Consider the following 13,033-nt stretch of genomic DNA (forward strand, 5'->3'; position numbering starts at 1 on the left):
GACGGGAGAATTTATAATGGGGAATAAGGAAATGGCAGAGAAATTAAACAAATACTTTGTGACTGTCTTCACGGAAGAAGACACAAAAAAACTCCCAGAATTACTGGAGAACCAAGGGTCTGGCGAGAATGAGGAACTGAAGGAAATTAGTGTGTTAGTAAAAAAAAACAGTACTAGAGAAATTAATGGGACTGAAAGTCGATAAATCCCAAGGATCTGATGATCTACATCCCAGGGTTTTGAAAGAGGTGGCTGTAGAGATAGTGGATTCATTGGAGATCATCTTCCAAAATTCTATAGATTCCGGAATGGTTCCTGCAGATTGGAGGGTGGCAAATGTAACCCCACTATTTAAGAAAGGAGGGAGAGAGAAAACAGGGAACTACAGACCTGTTAGCCTGACATCAGTAGTAGGGAAAATGCTGGAATCTATTATAAAGGATGTGATAACAGGACACTTAGAAAATAATAATGGGATTTAGCAGAGTCAACAAGGATTTATGAAAGGGAAATCATGTTTGACAAACCTATTGGAGTTCTTTGAGGATGTAACTAGTCGAATAGATAAGGGGGAACCAGTGGATGTGGTGTATTTGGATTTTCAGAAGGCTTTCGATAAGGTCCCACACAGGATGGTGAACAAAGTTAGAGCACATGGAATTGGGGGTAATATACTGGCATGGATTGAGAATTGGTTAACAGGCAGAAAACAGAGAGTAGGAATAAACGGGTCTTTTTCAGGTTGGCAGACTGTGACTAGTGGGGTACCGCAGGGATCGGTGCTTGGGCCCCAGCTATTCACAATATATATCAATGATTTGGATGAGGGGACCAAATGTAATATTTCCAAGTTTGCTGATGACACAAGACTAGGTAGGAATGTGAGTTGTGAGGAGGGTGCCAAGAGGCTTCAAGGGGATATAGACAGGCTAAGTGAGTGTATTCCATCTGCCATGTTCTTGCACAATGTGGAAAAATGTGAAGTTATCCACTTTGGTAGGAAAAGCAGAAATGCAGAGTATTTTTTAAATGGTGAGAGATTGGGAAATGTTGATGTTCAAAGGGACCTGGGTGTCCTTGTACATGAGTCACTGAAAGCTAACATGCAGGTGCAGCAAGCAATTAGGAAAGCAAATGGTATGTTGGCCTTTATCACAAGAGGATTTGAATACAGGAGTAAAGATGTCTTACTGCAATTATACAGGGCCTTGGTGAGACCGCACCTGGAGTATTGTGTACCATTTTTGTCTCCTTACCTAAGAAAGGATATACTTGCCATAGAGGGAGTGCAACAAAGGTTCACCAGACTGATTCCTGGGATGGCGGGATTGTCGTATGAGGAGAGATTGAGTAAACTAGGCCTGTATTCTCTAGAGTTTAGAAGAATGAGAGATGATTTCATTGAAACATACAAAATTCTTACTGGGCTCGACAGGGTAGATGCAGGGAGGATGCTTCCCCTGGCTGAGGAGTCCAGAACCAGGGGGCACAGTCTCAGAATAAGGGGTAGGCCATTTAGGACTGAGATGAGGAGAAATTTCTTCACTCAGAGGGTGGTGAATCTTTGGAATTCTCTACCCCAGAGGGCTGTGGAGGCTCAGTCATTGAGTACATTCAAAACAGAGATCGATAGATTTCTGGATATTAAAGGCATCAAGGGATATGGGGATAGTGCAGGAAAATGGCGTTGAAGTAGAAGATCAGCCATTATTGAATGGCAGAGCAGAGTCGAGGGGCCGGATGGCCTACTCCTGTTCCTATTTCTTATGATCTTATTGAATGGCGGAGCAGGCTTTGGGGTCCGTATGGCCTACTCCTCCTATTTCTTAATGATATGGGCTCTGTAAACCACGCAGCCCAGGTGGGGAGGACAGCTGGCCAGTTTTATCGACAGGCCTACTGCCCAATCACTACTGGGATCAAGTCGGTCCTTCCCTTGGCTGGGGTCACAGGGTTTGAACAGGGGATTGTGAGACACCACCTTCGGCCCAGAACTGGAGCTAAAAATACATGAGGTCAATTTTTGCAGTTGGAAGTAGTGTGAAGGAAACTTAACACCAACAACAAGTCAGCCCACTCCCGCAAGGAACGGGGTGAGGGTGAAATTGAGTGAAACAAGTGGGATTGGCTTTGATTGTTACTCTGTGCGTTCACTTGCAAATCTGTAACTAAAGCAGTTTTATCATTAGTATCTGGCCTCAGGTCACCGAGTGTAGCAATCGCCCTTCGAAAAGGTTTGAGAAGCGCATGTGAGGGTACGTGCTAAAGACACGCTACCAATTAGATGTTGGGCAGCACGGACACACTCCAACAGCAGCAGATTTGTATTCCAGCACAATCTGTAACCTCATGGCCCGGCATATTCCTCACTCTACCATTACCAACAAGCCAGGGGATCAACCCTGGTTCAATGAGCAGCACCAGGCGTACCTAAAAATGAGGTGCCAACCTGATGAAGCTACAACACAGGGCTACATGCATGCTAAACAGCAGAAGCAACATGCTATAGTCAGAACTAAGCATTTCCACAACCAACGGATCAGATCAAAGCTCTGCAGTCCTGCCACATCCAGTCGTGAATGGTGATGGACAATTAAACAACTAACGGGAGGAGGAGGCTCCTGAATATCCCCATCCTTAATGATGGCGGAGTCCAGCACGTGAGTGCAAAAGGCAAGGCTGAAGCATTTGCAACCATCTTCAGCCAGAAGTGCCAAGTGGATGATCCATCTCAGCCTCCTCCCGATATCCCCACCATCACGGAAGCCAGTCTTCAGCCAATTTGATTCACTCCACGTGATATCATGAAATGGCTGAGTGCACTGGATACAGCAAAGGCTATGGGCCCTGACAACATCCCGGCTGTAGTGCTGAAGACTTGTGCTCCAGAACTAGCCGCTCCTCTCGCCAAACTGTTCCGGTACAGCTACAACACTGGCATTTACCCGACAATGTGGAAAATTGCCCAGGTATGTCCTGTCCACAAGAAGCAGGACAAATCCAATCCGGCCAATTACCGCCTCATCAGTCTACTCTCAAACATTAGCAAAGTGATGGAAGGTGTCGTTGACAGTGCTATCAAGTGGCACTTACTCACCAATAACCTGCTCACCAATGCTCAGTTTGGGTTCCGCCAGGACCACTCGGCTCCAGACCTCATTACAGCCTTGGTCCAAATATGGACAAAAGAGCTGAATTCCAGAGGTGAGGTGAGAGTGACTGCCCTTGACATCAAGGCAGCATTTGACCGAGTGTGGCACCAAGGAGCCCTAGTAAAATTGAAGTCAATGGGAATCAGGGGGAAAACTCTCCAGTGGCTGCAGTCATACCTAGCACAAAGGAAGATGGTAGTGGTTGTTGGAGGCCAATCATCTCAGCCCCAGGGCATTGCTGCAGGGGTTCCTCAGGGCAGTGTCCTAGGCCCAACCATCTTCAGCTGCTTCATCAATGACCTTCCCTCCATCGTAAGGTCAGAAATGGGGATATTCGCTGATGATTTCACAATGTTCAGTTCCATTCCCAACCCCTCAGATAATGAAGCAGTCTGTGCCCGCATGCAGCAAGACCTGGACAACCTGGGGTGATAAGTGGCAAGTAACATTCGCGCCCACATCCCATGAACGAATAAAAAAAACATAAGAAGCTCAGACGACTACTGGGAGTCGCATGGCTAAACTCGAGAATATTTAAGGCAAATCCGTAACTTATAACACCCTCTCCTGATCGATCTCTCCATCTTTCGCTCGCTCTTCTCTCTCTTTTCCGACAGAATCTCCTTCTCTATCTAGTTCTACTTACCTCTTGCACCCCTGGTCTCCCTTTTCCCTCTAACCCTATATCTTCCCGTATTTCTATCTATCCCTTTCTCCTGCTCCCCCTCTTCTCTCTAACCCTCTATCTCCCACCCTTCCCTGGTCCCCTCCTCACTAACCCCCCCTCTTCACCCGATCTCTTGTATTGTGCCCCTCTTTTTTTTCTCTCTCTCTCTCTCTCTCTCTCTCCCCCAGTCCCCCTCTCCACTATCACCCCTATGTACTCTTTTCACCCCTATGTAGCCTTTTCGCCCCCTGTGCCCATCTTCTCTTTCTTCCTATCGACTCCCTCTCTCCCCCCCTGGACCCCTCTTCTCTCTTTCCCCTGCCCCACACCACAGTTCCTTCTGCTTCTAACCCTCTGTCAGGAGTACATCCTGAGCATTGTGTCCCTCTCCCCCATTGAATGGAGTCTCTGCAGTCCCTCGATGGATGCAATGTGAATTGTGGTACTGAGTCATACAGCCCAGAAGGCCCCAGGCTTGTGTTCAGTTGGCCTGGGCCTGTGCCAGGAGCAGGACAGTGAGCATCAGCACCCCCCGCGTGAGCCAGGGTGAAATATAGACTAGCACCAGTGGGACAGTACCTGTGGGAGTCCATCACTCCAGGAGAGATGGGGAGGACGCTAGAAAGGGAAACGGAATGAGGAAGTCTAGCTAATAACTTGCTTTTTAACTGCATGTCCTGCTCAGCCTGTACCCCGTCAGTGCCCTATCCTGTTCTCTCTCTGGTTAATCGCTGCACTCCTAGAAGGAAGTTTTAAATGAATCCCTGTCTCTTTGTGTTCTTTTTCAGCCCTATCCCATATATCCGGCAACAACATCCTTATTAAATGTCGTTCCGAAACTCAACACTACTGGGCGGGACCTGCTCCAGGTGAGACACAATCTCTGGGGCACTAGAACAGCACCCAAGGAGAGATCAGATACTTAGTAATTTAAGTTTATATTTGTTCTCATCCAGTTCAGTTTGTCAGAGTATCAGCTCAGTGGGTCACTCCCTCGCCTCTGGGTCAGAAGTTTGTGGGTTCAATCCCCACTCCAGAGACTTGAGCCCGTAATCCAGGCCTCCACAAGAAGATGAGTGTATTCAAGGCTGAGATCGATAGATTTTTGGTCTCTAGGGGAATCAAGGGAAATGGGGATCGGGCGGGAAAGTGGAGTTGAGGTCGAAGATCAGCCATGATCTTATTGAATGGCGGAGCAGGCTCGAGGGGCCGAATGGCCTACTCCTGCTCCTATTTCTTATGCTCTTAAGATCTGAGGGAGCGCTGCATTGTCGGAGGTGCTGTCTTTCGGATGAGACCTTAATCCGAGGCCCCGTCTGCCCCCTCAGGTGGATGTAAAAGATCCCGTGGCCACTATTTTGAAGAAGAGCAGGGAAGTTCTCCCCGGTGTCCTGTCCAATATTTATCCCTCAACCCACATCACTAAAACAGATTATCTTAAATATAACGGATTACTCCCGGTGCCACACGCTAGTGAGTATAGAAGTAGGAGGATAGAGCAGATAAATGTGTGGCTGGAGAGATGGTGCAGGAGGGAGGGCTTTAGATTCCCGGTTCTGGGGGAGGTGGGACCTGTACAGGCCGGACGGGTTGCACCTCAACAGGGCCGGGACCAATATCCTCACAGGGAGGTTTGCTAGTGCTGTTGGAGAGGGTTTAAACTCGCTTGGCAGGGGGATGGGAACCTGAGTGCAGATTCAGATGGGACAGAATCAGAACTGGAGATAGAAGGCAGAAAATTAGTAAGTGACTTAAGAAGGCAGAGGAAAGAAAGGTTAAAAAATAAACAACAAAGTAGTTTGGCAGTGCTTAATGGTATATAACTCATTGCAAGGAGTATAGTGAATAAGGCAGATGAACTAAGGGCACAGATAGACACGTGGCAGTATGATATCTTAGCTATTACAGAAACCTGGCTTAAAGAGGGGCAGGAATGGCAGCTCAATGTTCCTGGGAACAGGGTTTTCAGACGAGATAGAGAGGGTGATAAAAAAGGAGGGGGGGTGGCAATTTTGGTTAAAGAAACAATTACAGCTGTGAGGAGGGATGATATGTTAGAAGGATCATCAAATGAGGCCATATGGGTTGAGCTAAAGAACAAAAAAGGGGCAGTCACACTGCTGGGAGTGTATGATAGACCCCCAAACAGTCAGAGGGAGATAGAGGAGCAAATATGTAGACAAATTTCTGAGAATTGCAAAAACAGTAGGGCAGTAATAGGGGATTTCAACTACCCTAATATTAACTGGGATACAAACAGTGTGAAGGGTATAGAGGGCACAAAATTCTTAAATTGCATTCAAGAGAACATTTTTAGCCAGGACGTAGCAAGCCCAACAAGAGAGGGGGCAGTTCTGGATTTAGTTTTAGGAAATGAGGCTGGGCAGGTGGAAGGAGTATCAATGGGAGAGCATTTTGGTGCTGGTGATCATAATTCAGTTAGTTTTAGCATAGTTATGGAAAAGGACAAAGATAGAACAGGAGTAAAAGTTCTCAATTGGGGAAAGGCCAATTTTACTGAGCTGAGATGTGATTTAGTAAAAGTGGCCTGGAAACAGCTACTTGAAGGTAAATCAGTGTCAGAGCAGTGGGAGACATTCAAGGGGGAGATTCAAGGGGTTCAGAATAAACATGTTCCCACAAAGAAAAAGGGTGGGGCTGCCAAATCTAGAGCCCCCTGGATGTCAAGGAGCATACAGGGTAAGATAAGGCAAAAAAGGAAAGCTTATGTCAGACACCAAGAGCTCAATATTACAGAAAGCCTAGAGGAGTATAGAAAGTGCAGGGGTAAAATTAGAAAGGAAATTAGGAAAGCAAAGAGAGGGCTTGAAAAAATATTGGCTAGTAAAATCAAGGAGAACCCAAAGATGTTTAATAAATACATTAAGAGCAAGAGGATAATTAAGGAAAGAGAAGGGCCTATTAGAGACCAAAAAGGTAAACTATGTATGGAGGCGGAAGATGTGGGTATGGTTCTTAATGAATACTTCACAAAAGAGGGGGACGATGCAGAGATTGTAGTTAAGGAGGAGTGTGAAATATTGGATGGGATAAACATAGTGAGAGAGGAAATATTAAGGGGATTAGCATCTTTGAAAATAGATGAATCATCAGAGCCAGGTGAAATGTATCCCAGGCTGTTAAAAGAAGCAATTGAGGAAATAGCGGAGGCTCTGACCATCATTTTCCAATCCTCTCTGGATACAGGCGTGGTGCCGGAGGATTGGAGATCTGCTAATGTTGTACCATTGTTTAAAAAGGGAGAGAGGGACAGGCCAGTCAGTCTAACCTCGGTAGTGGGCAAATTATTGGAATCAATTCTGAGGGACAGGATTTACCATCACTTAGAAAGGCACGGAGTAATCAAGGACAGTCAGCACGGATTTGTTAAGGGAAGGTCGTGTCCGACTAACTTGATTGAATTTTTTGAGGAGGTAACAAGGAAGGTCGATGAGGATAGTCCATTTGATGTAGTCTACATGGATTTTAACAAGGCTTTTAACAAGGTCCCACATGGCAGACTGGTCAAAAAAGTACAAGCCCATGGAATCCAAGGGAGAGTGGCAAGTTGGATCCAAAATTGGCTCAGTGGCAGGAATCATAGAAAGGTTACAGCACGGAAGGAGGCCATTCGGCCCATCGAGTCAGCGCCAGCTCTATGCAAGAGCAATCCAGCTGGTCCCACTCATGTAGATCTTTTCCTTTCAAGTACTTATCCAGTTCCCTTTTGAAGGCCATGATTGAATCTGCCTCCACCACCCCCTCGGGCAGTGCATTCCAAATCCTAACCACTCGCCGTGTAAAAAAAAGTTTTTCCTTGTCACTTTTGGTTCTTTTGCCAATCACCTTAAATCTATATTCACTGCTTCTTGACCCTTCCGCCAATGGGAACAGTATCCCTTTATCTACTCTGTCTAGACCCTTCATGATTTTGAACCCCTCGATCAAATCTCCTCACAACCGCCTTTGTTCCAAGGAGAACAACCCCAGCTTCTGCAGTCTATCCACGTAACTAAAGTCCCTCATCCCTGGAATCATTCTAGCAGATCTCTTCTGCACCCTCTCCAAGGCCTTCACATCCTTCCTGAAGTGCAGTGCCCAGAACTGGACACAATTATCCAGTTGTGGCCGAACCAGTGTTTTATAAAGGTTCGTCGTGACTTCCATACTTTTGTACTCTATACCTCTATTTATAAAGCCCAGGATCCCGTAAGCTTTTTTAACCGCTTTCTCAACCTGCCCTGCCACCTTCAACGATTTGTGCACATACACCCCCAGATCGCTCTGTTCCTGTGCCCATTTTAGAGTTGTGCCCTCTAGTTTATATTGCCTTTCCTCGTTCTTCCTAATGAAACATATCACTTCGCATTTTTCTGCCTTAAATTTCATCTGCCACGTGTCCGCCCATGCCACCAGCCTGTCTACATCCTCTTGAAATCTATCACTATCCTCCTCACTGTTCACTACCCTTCCAAGTTTTGTGTCATCTGCAAATTTTGAAATTGTGCCCTGTACACCCAAATCCGAGTCATTAATATATATCAAGAAAAGCAGTGGTCCCAGCCCAGGTCTCTGGGGAACACCACTGTACACCTCCCTCCAGTCCAAAAAACAACTGTTCACCACTACTCTCTGTTTCCTGTCCCTTAGCCAATTCTGTATCCATGTTGCTTCTGCTGCCTTTATTCCATGGGCCGCAATCTTGATGATAAGCCTACCGTACAGCACTTTATCAAACGCCTTTTGAAAGTCCGTATACACCATATCAACCGCATTGCCCTCATCTACCTTCTCTGTTACCTCATCAAAAAACTCTATCAAGTTAGTTAAACACGATTTGCCTTTAACAAATCCGTGCTGGCTTTCCCTAATCAATCCACACTTGTCCAAGTGACTGTTAATTCTGTCTCATATTATTGTTTCTAAAAGTTTCCCCACCACCGAGGTTAAACTTGAAGTAAAGGGTAATAGTTGACGGGTGTTTTGTGACTGGAAGGCTGTTTCCAGTGAGGTTCCGCAGGGCTCAGTGCTAGGTCCCTTGCTTTTTGTGATATATATTAATGATTTGGACCTAAATGTAGGGGACAGAGAAGATTTACAAGGCTGTTGCCAGGACTGGAGAATTTTTAGCTATGAGGAAAGATTGAATAGACTGGGGTTGTTCTCTTTGTAAAGAGGAGGCTGAGGGGAGATTTAATTGAGGTGTAGAAAATTATGAGGGACCTAGATAGAGTGGATAGGAAGGACCTATTTCCCTTAGCAGAGAGGTCAATGACCAGGGGGCATAGATTTAAAGTGATTGGTAGAAGGATTAGAGGGGAGCTGTGGAAAATATTTTTCACCCAGAGGGTGGCGGGGGTCTGGAACTCACTGCCTGAAAGGGTGGTAGAGGCAGAAACCCTCAGCTCATTTAAAAAGTACCTGAAGAGCCATGACGTGCAGGGCTACGGACCAAGCGCTGGAAAGTGGGATTAGGCTGGGTGGCTCATTTTTGGCCGGCGCGGACACGATGGGCCGAATGGCCGCCTTCTGTGCCGTAAATTTTCGATGATTTCCATTGATCTCCCATTGAACACAAGTTCTGGGAAATTAAATATGGGTTAAGTTCCTATACCGCCCCATCAAACACTTCCAGTGAAGTATTCAGTTAGTGCCTCAGCCATGCCCTCTGCCTCCTCAAGAGGATCTCCTTTTTTGTCCCTAATCGGTCCCACCCCTCCGTTGACTACCCTTTTACTATTTATATGTTCATAGAAGTCTTTTGGGTTCCTTTTTATGTGAGCCGCTCATCTATTCTCATTATCCCTCTTTGCCCCTCTTATTCCCATTTTGAGATCTCCTCTGTACTTTCTGTATTCAGTCTGGTTCTCTACTGTATTATGAACCTTACATTTGTCTTAAGGCTCCTTTTTCTGTTTCATTTTAATCTCTAAACCTTTAGCCATTCAGGGAGCTCTAGCTCTGGATGCCCTTTCTTTCCCCCTCGTGGGAATGTCTCTACTCTGTACCCGAACCAATTTCTCCTTGAAGGCCGCCCATTGTTCATTTACTGTTTTGCCAACCAATTTTTGATTCCAATCCACCAGAGCAAGATTCCTTTTAAACTCACTGAAATTTGGTGTCCTCCAGTTAAGTATTTTCACATTTGATTGCTCCTTGTTCTTTTCCACAACTATTCTAAACCTAATAATACTATGATCACTGTTCCCCAAATGATCCCCCACTGAAACATGCCCCACTTCATTCCCCAGGACTAGATCCAGCACAGCTTCCCTCCTGGTTGAGTTGGAAACACACTGTTCCAGAAAGTTATCTTGGACACATTTCAGGAATTCCTCCCCCTCTTTGCCCTTTACACTGTTACTGTCCCTGTCTATATTGGAATAACCAAAGTCCCCCATTATCACTACTCTATAGTTCTTACATCTTTCTGTAATTTGCCTGAAAATTTGCTCCTCTATCTCCTTCCCACTATTTGGTGGCCTATAGTATATACCCAGTAGTGTAATAGCTCCTCTATTGTTCCTTAATTCTAACCAAATGGATTCTGTCTTTGACCCCCAACCACAACAGTGCTATAATAGTTTCTTTGATCAATAATGCCCCACTTTCTTTCTGTCCTTACCTTTCCTGAATATCTTGCAGCCAGGAATATTAAGTACCCAATCCTCCCCTTCTTTGAGCCAGGTCTCTGTTATTGCCTCTATATCATAGTCTCATGTGGCGACTTGAGCCTGCAGCTCACCAACCTTATTTACCACACTATGTGATTTACACACATGCACTCCAATCTCATTTTAGACTGCCTCACATTTGCCCCCTGTCTGACCCCTCCTATTTCTGAACTATTCTTTACCCTAGTGCTACTTGTCCTCCCAGTCCTCTGTGCTCCTCGTTTCTCCTCTCTAATGTTTCATCCTGGTGCCTATCCCCCTTCCAAATTAATTTAAACCCTCCCCAACAGCACTAGTTAACCTCCCCGTGAGGACATTGGTCCCAGCTCTGTTGAGGTGCAACCCGTCCATCTTGAACAGGTCCTTCCTGCAGGTACAGCACGGGTTAGATACAGAGTAAAGCTCCCTCTACACTGTCCCATCAAACACTCCCAGGGCAGGTACAGCACGGGTTAGATACAGAGTAAAGCTCCCTCTACACTGTCCCATCAAACACTCCCAGGGCAGGTACAGGGTTAGATACAGAGTAAAGCTCCCTCTACACTGTCCCATCAATCACTCCCAGGGCAGGTACAGCACGGGTTAGATACAGAGTAAAGCTCCCTCTACACTGTCCCATCAAACACTCCCGGGGCAGGTACAGCACGGGTTAGATACAGAGTAAAGCTCCCTCTACACTGTCCCATCAAACACTCCCAGGGCAGGTACAGGGTTAGATACAGAGTAAAGCTCCCTCTACACTGTCCCATCAAACACTCCCAGGGCAGGTACAGGGTTAGATACAGAGTAAAGCTCCCTCTACACTGTCCCATCAAACACTCCCAGAGCAGGTACAGGGTTAGATACAGAGTAAAGCTCCCTCTACACTGTCCCAAAAATGTGCCTCAGCTCCAGTCTGAGAAGTGCCCCCTCCCCACTTAATGCACCTTTGTGACATTTGTCTTTCACTGCCTCCAGCCTGTGACGTTCCTGAGTGAGATCGTCCTTTATTTACCAAACTGGGGTCAGTTCTGTGCCGTGGGTCCTGGCCCATTTGGAACTGTATCGAGCCCCCCTAAACTCACCATGCAGGAGGCTCTGATGCTGTCAGTCTGGACGAGCTGTGGATCTCATTCTCCGTTGTGAAAGGATGCTGTCTATAATCTTACTACCTTCGCCCTCAGATATGTTTGTTGCTTTTGTTTTCTAACAGAACCTGTTGAAGTGTAATCCAGTGCAAAGGATTTCAGCAGAGGAAGCCTTGCAACACCCATACTTCGCTGATTTCTGCCCTCCTTAAGGGGAGAAGTGGCGCTCGGCACTGCGCCAGTCACCCGGCCCCACGACTGCCCCTCGCCTCATTACACGTCTGCCTGAAGGAACCAACTTAAGACCTGCCTCCCACTCCCCTCGCCAGACGTGTCCTCGCTGTAGCAGCCAACTTGACGGACAGCTGGGGTGCCGTCATTGTAGGTGGGGCTCCTGTGAACGAGACTCCCACTGCTGCCTTAGTGTTTGTTCTAGAAGGATCTTTGTTAGCATTCCATAACAGATTATCATGAGAGAAAGCACTTTTTTGTTTGGAAAGAAATCGTGTGAAACTTGTACGGTTGACTGTTTTGTGTCTGTGCGTGTGTCTGTGTGATCTTGTGTATACATGTGTCATGCGTCTGCGTGTGTCTTTGTGTATATGCGTGTCGTGTGTCTGTGTGATCTTGTGTATACATGTGTCATGCGTCTGCGTGTGTCTTTGTGTATATGCGTGTCGTGTGTCTGTGTGATCTTGTGTATACATGTGTCATGCGTCTGCGTGTGTCTTTGTGTATATGCGTGTCGTGTGTCTGCGTATGTCCTTGTGCATATGCGTGTTGTGTGTACACGCACGTGTCGTCATGTGTGCTGTCGCATGTTAGGATGTGTGGTCCTGTTTCTTATCACGTGTGACCCTCGTGTCTGCTCCCATATATGTGTTATTGCATCTTGTGTGTTGTCGTGGGTGTCTCGTGAGTGAGTGCGTGCGTGAGTGTATGATTGTGTGTTGCAGACTGTTGTTTATTACCATGTAATGATATCACTGAGTAAAGTGTTACTGTGGGATTGGAGCACAGAATCCCTGCTGCAGACCCGGAGTGTTTGTCTAGAAGGATTTTTGTTAGAATTCCATAGAGTTCATCACACGAGAAAGCACTTTTTTTTGGAAAGAAATGTTGAAACTTGAAAGCTTGATTATTTGTTTTGTGCGTGAGTGTTCTTGTGTGTACTTATTTGATCTTGAGTCAGTGTGTCTTTGTTATTGTATGTATGTGTTATGAGCTCATGTGTCTGTTACATTGTATGTGATCTCTGATGTATGTGTTACCATGTGCACTCTTGTATGTCTGTGTTTTTGTGTCTGTTAACACCTGTGTTCTTGTATGTCTTATCATATGTACTCCCATGTTATTGTGAATACTCATGTCTGCATGTTAACACTTGTGCTCTCACATCTGTTTGAATGATCTTGTGTGTCTGTATTAAAGCGTGCTGTTTCGTGTCTGTTATCGTATGTACAATTGTAAACA

The 13,033-nt window shown here is 46.0% G+C and overlaps 1 protein-coding gene across 1 annotated transcript in view; it reads left to right on the forward strand.

The window, feature by feature from the left end:
• Positions 1-12,601, forward strand: part of cdk5 (cyclin dependent kinase 5) — a 119,614-nt gene extending 107,013 nt beyond the window's left edge. The window contains exons 11-12 of the mRNA XM_067974740.1: positions 4,608-4,688; positions 11,686-12,601. Coding sequence (XP_067830841.1) covers positions 4,608-4,688; positions 11,686-11,772 — 168 coding nt within the window. The 3' untranslated portion in view covers positions 11,773-12,601. The remainder of the gene's footprint in view (positions 1-4,607; positions 4,689-11,685) is intronic.
• Positions 12,602-13,033: the final 432 nt, after the last annotated feature.

The sequence above is a fragment of the Heptranchias perlo genome, chromosome 3 (genome assembly GCF_035084215.1).
Source record: "Heptranchias perlo isolate sHepPer1 chromosome 3, sHepPer1.hap1, whole genome shotgun sequence".
Lineage (NCBI taxonomy): Eukaryota > Metazoa > Chordata > Chondrichthyes > Hexanchiformes > Hexanchidae > Heptranchias > Heptranchias perlo.